This window comes from Centroberyx gerrardi, chromosome 18 (assembly GCF_048128805.1).
Source record: "Centroberyx gerrardi isolate f3 chromosome 18, fCenGer3.hap1.cur.20231027, whole genome shotgun sequence".
Taxonomy (NCBI): domain Eukaryota; kingdom Metazoa; phylum Chordata; class Actinopteri; order Beryciformes; family Berycidae; genus Centroberyx; species Centroberyx gerrardi.
This window is the reverse complement of record NC_136014.1, coordinates 2420136-2429227: the sequence shown is the minus strand read 5'-3', so window position 1 is coordinate 2429227 and position 9092 is coordinate 2420136. Positions and strand designations below refer to the sequence as shown.

The window sequence follows — 9092 nt, the reverse complement described above, 5'->3', positions numbered from 1 at the left end:
CCAAATGTAAACATCAAGTGGCACACAGAAATAAGAACATAAGATGTTTGAACGGAGTAACAATCAGACAATGGAAGGATGCTTATAATGTTAACCTAAATGTAATACAGTCCTCAAGAGGTAAGAACATTGTACTAGGGCAAATTTTATTTACAGTAAATGTATAGCTATAATAAAACCTTTAATGTTAAAGAGGACATGCTGCACAAATCTGCTTAAAAGTACAAGGTGATTTTCTAGTAATTAAGCAATGTGACCACAAGCCATACACTATCTCAATGACGCAACTCATTCTTCATCATGGCTCTGCTCATGATGAGCGAATGACGGCGTGTTCACACTGTGAGCAACATGATCCACAAGTCACCAGAAGTCCATTCATTTCTTATGGACGGGAAGTTCAAAGCCTCCCAGTTCTCTACAACTTTTAATAAAAACACTACAGCGATAAACATCTCAAGAATGACAGCTCGGAGAACTTTTACATCCGTCATTGATGGTAAGCTCTGAAGCAATGTAACAATGTACAGCTATGAATAGCCTTTGTAGCTGCACCAGACCACTACACAGGTTCAATCGGAGCGCCCCGGAGCGCCCACAGTCGATCCGAACGGAGCGACCCATCAGCTAAGTTGCTCGCAGTGTGAACACAGAAATAGTAGCATTTTAGTATTTTGGTGGCTTTCTCTTTTCCCCCTTTAAAACACCATAACTGGTCCCTTTAAGGCAACTGGGGCTTTCTTACAGCTCAGTAAATGAGGGGACATCGACTTAGCAGCACATCAGTCAACGTGGCTGCAGTGACTTCTTTTACCCAGTTACCAACAGATTTATATATTGACCGATACATAAAATGATCACTGCCAATACATCATACCATGGCTGTGTTATAATGACATCAGCGTCCCCTCCTTTGCTCGTCCAAGGTGCCTCCCAAGCTCCTCCAGCAGGAGCGCTGATCTGGGGTTAATGATGGGGTCTGCTGACCGTCTCAAAAACTAAAGGGGATTCTTCAGTGCTTAACACTAATCCCCAATAGAGTGGCTCAATTATTCAGTTAACAAGTGGGGTGGTGGGGAATGTAATTTCTCTGTACCGTTTCTCGAACAGGGTGCCTGCAAGCTTCGTCAAGTTAAATTTAAGACGTTTAATGCCAGTTATAATGAAATAAGATTAATTTTGCAACTGAAAAAATCTTGAAAAGGAAAGCAACTACAGACCTAGACTGATATCTCAGTGCGCAACAATACCGCAGCATTTTTAAAACCTTTAAGACTCAATTTAGGACTAAAAAAAGCTTTGACTATTAACTGTGTTTGGATGCCATAATTCAAAACTGTTTCAGACTTTTTAGGAGCTGCAGACACCCTGTCTAAAACCTGTGCTTTACCCTAGAGGAGGAGCGCAATGGTGCGCGTCGCTCTATCTGCCCAGTACGGTGGCCAGCAGAGCCATTCGAATGTACATGCCGTTCTCTGCCTGCCGGAAGTATGCCGCCCGTGGGTCTGTATCCACCTCCGCACTAGGAGTGGGGTGGGGGGTTATGGGTCAGACACACACAAACACACACAAACAAAGGAAGAGAAAAAGATGAAAGGGATTAAAAAGGCTCTCATGTAGCAGAATGGTTGATTTTTTTTAAGGACCACAAAGGATTGTGGGACAGCTTCTTTCAACATAAGATCAGATGAACTTTACTGCAGCAGCAAATAGTAATAGTAGAGAATATATACAATATGAAAATCTACTAAAAATGAAGTATATGCAGTATAAAGTGAGAGATTATAGAGATATATACAACAACTGTTGGATATAAGATGTTCAGCAATTTGATTGATTACAGTTGATCAATACTACACCGGTAGTCTCCACAAGCTGCGTGGAGGCGTTAGCCATAATAAAGGCTAACATTGAGCACAACAACAAAATAATGAATTAGAAAATGTAGGAAATGTTTCTAGCAAGGTTAAATAACATATTCAGTGATGACGTATTTACAAGCCATATTATTGCTATTGGTTACCTAGAAGTATAACTAGTCAAGATAGAATAACAAGCAAAAGGTACTCAGATATGCTAACACTAGCTAGCTAAATTGCTGCATAGCTCACTGACTGCTTTAGGAAAACAGAAATATTACACATTGAATTTTTAAGATACTGAATAGTGGCATATAATATTGTATGGAAGCCCATTCCCGCCACTGAATAAAATAAAAAAATCTGAATTTTGAGATATAAAGTCAGAATTGCTAAAAAAAAAAAGTCTGAATTCTGAGATATAAATTTAGAATTCTGAGAAATAAAGTCACAATTGTGAGTAAAACTCAAATTTCATTTGTTTTTTTTATTTTATTCAGTGGCGGGAATGGGCTTCCATAAAATTGGCTATCAACAGCTTCAATGAAAAAACATTGGTTTTGGCTATTTCTGCGTTCACCCGTTTCAATCAGTCACCTGATCAACTGACTGGTCAAGTCTTACCTGATTTCATTGACTCTCGGTAGTGGATGCATGACTACCATCTTCCTTTTGGCTGAGGTCATGATGTGAGGCGTGAGGATGAACTGGCCAAAACACTGAGGAAGAAATATACGAGAGAAAAAATACAAAAGAGATATTTGAAATGACAGTGCAATACAACCTAGAATAAAGACACCAATAAAGAAGCCTAAAGACTGTTCATCCATCTCCATCTAATCTGCAGAGAAGATGTGAAAGCAGCTGATAATAGAAGTGTGGTTGCTTACGGCCTTGTACTCCTCCTCAGACGCAAACCTCTCCTTCTGGATCCTGGTCATGTAGAGGACGTCGGTCTCAGGCAGGGCTTCCTCGATGCTCTCAAACTCCTCCTGCAATACAGATCCTCATCAACGTACATACACGGTTGACATGACCGAGGAATTCCCGAATAGGGTTAGAACGACGTATCGTTTTCCCGATATTGGCCTTTCATTAAACGTCTGATGACTGATCAGATTCCACGCAAGTATGAACAAAGTCGCATGGTCTAAATGGTGTTTCCGAGGCTTTTCTGACTTCCCTAGCCTCCGTACACACTTTCTGGTTTCATGAAGATCAGGAAGAAGTCAAACTATCCATGGCCTTCCCAACCAGCAGATCTAATGATCACTGAACCTTAATGAGAAACAGATTTCCACCAGTGGTTGCGTCAGACTTTCTCGTTGTCCGTCATTTTGACGGAGAGGGTCGTAAAAATTCCGTCATAATCTATTATTACCTGTCATTTTAATTTAATTTTTTTAATGATAATGAGACATAGCCTATTTAATAGCATTTAATTTTCAAAAACAATCGATCACAATAACATTTAATATACAGAAGAACAAACTTAGATTAATCATTTATCATAGGCTACTATAAAGCAAGGAATCTCTGTCTGTCTGTCCGCATATCTCGAGTACCGTTCGTCCGATTGACTTCACACTTGGCGGGTGTATTGCTGGGGACCCAAGGACGTGCAGTGTCGGATTTGGTGCAATTTGGACACGCGACATGTTCAATATTAATAAACTTTGAATAAACAAGCAAACAGCGCTGTGCAGCAGCGGCACGAACGGGCACTGCACTAGTAAGAGAGAAAAGATGAACAAACGGAGACACCGATCATCCTAAACAGGCAAATATGAACAATGCAATTTTACAGAATTAGACAATTACAATTAAAATATGAACAAACCATTTACAAGAAATTCAATTGAACTCAATTGACCTGCTGTAGCCTAGCCTGAACTCAAACCTTCCTCCTGGTCCGCATGGACTTAAACTGGGTGCTCGCTTGAGCGTAATCAAACGCATCATGGGAGATTGCTGCAGAGGCGATTGTCATTAGGTTTTGCGTCTTTGCCTCGGACAGACGGCTTGTCATAGCCGTTTTAATTTTGTTCTGAAGGCTGAACCCGCGCTCTGCTGCCACACTGGAGACTGGAATTACCAGCGCCACTTCAGCCAGAGTTTTGAAGTCGGGGAACATTTCTCCCAGGGAAGTGATCCCACGTTCAGAGAGTCTTGCCGACGCAAGACTCTCTGAACGTGGGATTTTCCAATCCTGCAAGCACTCGCTTCACCGGGAGGAAATCCCGCAGCATGCGCTCCTTCTACACCAGGGGCGCGGCTGCTCTGTGACCCGTAGTGGTCACAGATGCGCTCCAAGGAGAGTGAGATCAAAGACAAGATGAGTAAACAATAGCTAATTAATATGCATACTCGCCACCAACTGGACAGGGGGGTCTACTACAGGTGGTCTACATGTGGTTATTGACAGTGTTGCGTGTGAATTACTTAACGTTAGGGTAGATCGCCCTCAGTGTAATCTGTCAAAATGACGGACAGCCTTCAGGTTTTTCCGTCATTGTTAAAAAATTTCCGTCAATGACGGAAAATATTTGGTTAATGCGACCCCTGATTTCCACCTCCTTCATCACTCAAAGAACTGGAGGCTTTCCTTCATGAAGAAAGGTCCAGTATCCCACTACACAGTTCAGGACTTGATGACAGCAGTACAAAGAGGACTTAAGTTGCTCTGAAGGCAAAGGATGGCCCTACTCTTTTTAGATACTTGATATTCGTATATTGGTATTTTCCTAAACTCTTAGCCCCTACCTGCTTGATGCCCTTGGAGGCCACGTAGTCGATGATCTCGGCCGGCATGTGGAGGTTCCTTGGGGCCACGTAGCGCAGGGTGATGCGGTACTGCGTCAGCAGCTTGGCCAGGGAGTGGACCGTACGGCCGTGTTTCAGATCCCCCACCATAGTTATCTGACAGGGACCACACAGAAAAACATCAATTAGGAAGATTTACTGCACAGACCTTTGGACCTTACTTTAAATTATGTGGCAGAGTAAAAATCCCAATGCCAGTTCAGCTCAAAAGGACAGTATGTGTGCATATGTCTACACTGCTTTTTGCTGTTCTTCACCGTCATGCCGTTGACCGTCCCCAGCTCTTCTCTGATGGTGAAGACGTCCAGCAGGGCCTGGGTTGGGTGCTCCCCCACCCCGTCACCGGCGTTGATCACCGGCTTACGGCAGTGACGCGACGCAGTCTAGATGGCAGAGGGGGAGAAACAATTGTATTTACCATATTTCCCTTGTAAAGAGGAAATTAGCAGAAAAACATCCTTTATGATCTGTGGTCATGGGGGAGAATAAAAAAAATCCTTCTGCAGGGGATGGTAAAAAAAATGTTTTGTTTATGTTCAGCAAAGTGGCAAAGGCGCTTTTTTTTCTGCACACTAGTCATACAAAAGTACCTAACCCAAAAAGACATTAAACCTGAAGCCCACCTCCACGGCCCCGGGCGTGGGGTGTCTGAGCACCAGGACGTCGGCGTAGCAGCTCATGGTCTGGACAGAGTCTCCCAGCGACTCTCCCTTCTGCGTGGAGGAGGTGGACTCGCTGAAGTGGACCACCGAGCCGCCCAGCCGCTGCATAGCCGCCGCGAAGGAGCTGCTGGTGCGAGTGCTGACTTCGTAGAACATGGACGCCATCACCCGGCCCTGGATGGCGAGAAATGGGTTTAAGGGCTAGTGACGCACTACACCGCTTTTAGGCTGATTATAGCCGTGAGTTGGCATAAAGTTCCATCTGCGTTTGTTCTGGTTACTAGGCTTGGGCCGATATTCAACATTATTGAATATCGCAATATTTTGTGAATATTGCGATATTATCCGCAATATTTGTACCCACCTCTTCCGGCCATGGCACCATGTGTGGCTTAGATCACAATTGTACAAGCTTTTAAACTTATAAACCTATAATCTACTAGTGGTAGGATAGTAAAAAAACAAAAATAATCATACTTGAAGTAAAAAATGTGTCTTTTTAATTCGAGTGGGTTCCCTTTTCCACAATCAGCCCGTTTTTCTGGAAATAACAGGAATGAGCAAATTATACCAAATGGCCATCCAATGCTTGAATAGTAAGATCAAATACGCACTACATGACTAGATAGACTGAAACCACTGGACATCACACACTTGAAGAATAAATTTGCATGTTTTTTCAGGGGGTTTTTCCCTTAGTTTTTTCGGGGGGTATTTTATTTTATTTCTTCCAAATTACATGAAATTTCTAGGCTATGATAGAAATTTCATGTAATTTGGAAGAAATAAAATCTCCAGCCTTACACTCATTCACAAGAATAAACTAATGACTCAAATACACTCAATAAACACAGATGCTATTGCCTCACCCGCAGTGGATGGGGGTGCATGGCATTTGGGAAAAAGAGGAACACAGGGTATTATGGAGCAGAACGCAGACTTGCATGCCACTCAACAGTCAGCAAACACAAACACACACATTTTTAAAGATGACCAACCTTCAGCAGGTCTAGGCTTCGTTCCTTCTGAACCATTAAACGCAGAGTGTGGGCGACGTTGAAAAGGTGGGAGATCTGAAACGACCATGCAAAGAGAAAATCACAGTAGTGGAATCTGTTGTTGAATCTGTTCACAAACGTGTTAAATGTCAGTTTTCACACTATTTTGATGGCCTCATTCAAATGAATGCGAAGTAAAAATCCAGTCAGTCAAGAGCCGAATAACCCCCATGTTAAAACTAAGTGGAATCAGTTCACACCCTACAGCACAGCACACTTTACACCACTGGTACTACTCACAAACTGTACAATGTAATACACTCTTGTTAATTTCTTCTTTTATAAATAAATCCTTTGCACCTTTTTTCATTTTGTGTGCCCCCATCTTTTGCTGCTACCTGTGGAGCCAGGGTTATAACACTGATCAGGGAGGAACTTCCTATCAGAGGTTGATCACACTGACTGGACCAGATCCAATTTTTAATAAAAGGCCAAAATCAGCAAACCAATAGATCTACTCCCATCATCGGCTCTGTGGGCGTACCTGCTCCTTGCTGAACTGCCTGACAGACAGGATGTGCTGGCCCACCAGCGGGTGCAGCAGGGGGGAGGTCTGGAGGTGGGTCGCTTGCCCAGCGGGTGACTGTCCCGGCATGGCCTGGGGGGACAGCAGCCTGGACAGGGGAGGAGGGTGGCTGTACCCGTCACCGGCAGCCGCCGCCGGAGGGCCCACCAGCTCTACAGAGGGCACAGTGATCAACTTCATCAATCCAGGAAACATGGCATAATATGCCACCTTGTAGCAACTGATGAGGCAATAATGTAGTAACTTCTAAAAAAAAGTAATAAAATGTAAAAAAAAAAAAAATTAGTAATTATTACAATATCTGTGATTAATATGTCGTAATTAATGTAATATCAGATTTTATTGCATTATGTCATAATGTATTACATCAGCAGGCTTTATTACATTTTTTGACCCATTTAGAGGGACCTTTTATTACAATTTGACAAATTATGACATTATCCAAAACTTATTGCGTTATCTGTTCCTATACACTGTTCTAAGGGTTTGTGATGCTGCTTCTTTCATAATTCAAAAACTGAATCTGAAAAAGTTCATGTCTGGGCTTAACACAATAAACATGACCACAAATATTACTCTGTTGAGGGCAAAAATTAAAAACTGCAAAACTCTCTAAAAATGTGACCAAATTATCAAAAGTGTTCAGGTTTAAAACAATTTTAAAGTAAAAGAATAACGAGACCATAACAAGCATTTAGCGGAAACATCCTCACAGTGCAATATGGCCAATTTCTACGAAAAGCTTTACTCTTACCAACCACTTCCTTACTTGTGGATCTTGAGGAGTTCGAGTAAATCTAGCAAAATCTAGAAAAATAACAAGTGTCCTAATGAACATTTCTATTGAAATTACATATAGGTATTAGTCTTGCATTAGATATTACTGGGCTTAATACATGTGATATGTAGCTCTATATTTAGCATGCTTTAGCTTTATAGCCATCCATACAAGCAGTGTGGCAGATTGCAGTTTGGCGGAAGCGTAGAGCAGGGTATCTGCAGGTTTCAGAGAGCCAAAATTAAGACTTTTTAATACATTTTTTACTGCTGCCTAGAACTGAATTTAAGACCAATTTAAAAAAGAAACCAAGAAACAAAGCTGGCAAAATCTGCCTATTTCTGACTCAACATATCTAATGATCTGAAACTATTAATGGGCAGTATAAGAAAAAGGCCAACAGGAAATTATTTCTTAAGGGACATTAAGTCCAGTTGTGTTTAGTAAAGCAGATAGGATGCATACTACTAACCGTGTTGTGTATTAATCTAAGAGTAGACATGCAGCGCAAAGAAACCTGTCATTGCATGGTGAAAAAAATAAGACCTCTAATAACTACATTTAGGACATTTTAATAGTTTTTAAGACCTTAAACTTAGGTTATTTAAGACACTAGGGATGGGATGATGTATCGAAATAAAATATATCGCATTACAAAAATGTGACAATACATATCGTGGGGCAGAAAAATGAACTGCGAAATTAGCTCCATTTTATTCTGCTGTAGTAATCACAAATGAGACGCTTGACCATCACAATTTCACAAGCTCTCCATCCAAATTATATTATTTGCACTTTGTAATGACATTTTTAAATTGTTGTTTACATTCTAGCAAGCCAATGCCATCGCTAGAAAGATTTGTGGCTCAGAAATTCTGCAGTCACACTTTGTCATTGAACTATTATTTGTTACATCGTATCGTGGTTGTATTGAATCATGAACCCCATATTGTGTATTGAATCCTATTGTTAGATAAGCATACCGTCCCATCCCTATTTATGACCCTCATAGACTTTGTAAGGACCTGCAGATACCCTGTTAAAAGCTGCACTACGACAGAGCTTCAGCAAACCTTGATCGATCGCCCTCCTCAAAGCTCTCTCCTTTGTCTCTTCCGCTGTTCAGAGGTTTAGATAGACAGCATAGGGCACAGGGGTTAGGAGAAGAGATCATCATCTGTACTTTGTGTTGTACTCTGTAACACTTGTACTCTGTACAAGTGTTGTGGATTTCTGTGGATTACGATGTACTTCTCTACAGGGAGAAATCCATCGTAGAAGACGCAGAGAGACCAATTCCTCCACCCACAGTAGCCTCAATATACCAGGATGCAATGCAACCACAAGACATGCCATGCCCATACGCCCACCTTGGAATGAAAGCAA

The 9092-nt window shown here is 41.7% G+C and overlaps 1 protein-coding gene and 1 long non-coding RNA gene across 3 annotated transcripts in view; one reads left to right on the top strand and one right to left on the bottom strand.

The window, feature by feature from the left end:
* The window catches only part of cad (carbamoyl-phosphate synthetase 2, aspartate transcarbamylase, and dihydroorotase), a 425149-nt gene that overhangs the window by 377347 nt on the left and 38710 nt on the right, over nt 1–9092 (bottom strand). Inside the window, exons 37-45 of one of the 2 annotated variants that reach the window (XM_078289706.1) lie at nt 8780–8824; nt 6887–7080; nt 6343–6417; nt 5306–5518; nt 4940–5065; nt 4623–4778; nt 2750–2851; nt 2484–2578; nt 1268–1522 (exon numbers count right to left, since the gene is read on the bottom strand). In XM_078289706.1, the coding sequence (XP_078145832.1) occupies nt 1423–1522; nt 2484–2578; nt 2750–2851; nt 4623–4778; nt 4940–5065; nt 5306–5518; nt 6343–6417; nt 6887–7080; nt 8780–8824 (1106 nt within the window). In that variant the 3' untranslated portion in view covers nt 1268–1422. The remainder of the gene's footprint in view (nt 1–1267; nt 1523–2483; nt 2579–2749; nt 2852–4622; nt 4779–4939; nt 5066–5305; nt 5519–6342; nt 6418–6886; nt 7081–8779; nt 8825–9092) is intronic. The other variant, XM_078289708.1, reaches the window with a different exon arrangement.
* LOC139932355 (uncharacterized) lies at nt 57–855 on the top strand. The gene is made up of 3 exons (XR_011785544.2): nt 57–186; nt 663–751; nt 802–855. It is a non-coding gene; the product is annotated as an uncharacterized LOC139932355 (long non-coding RNA).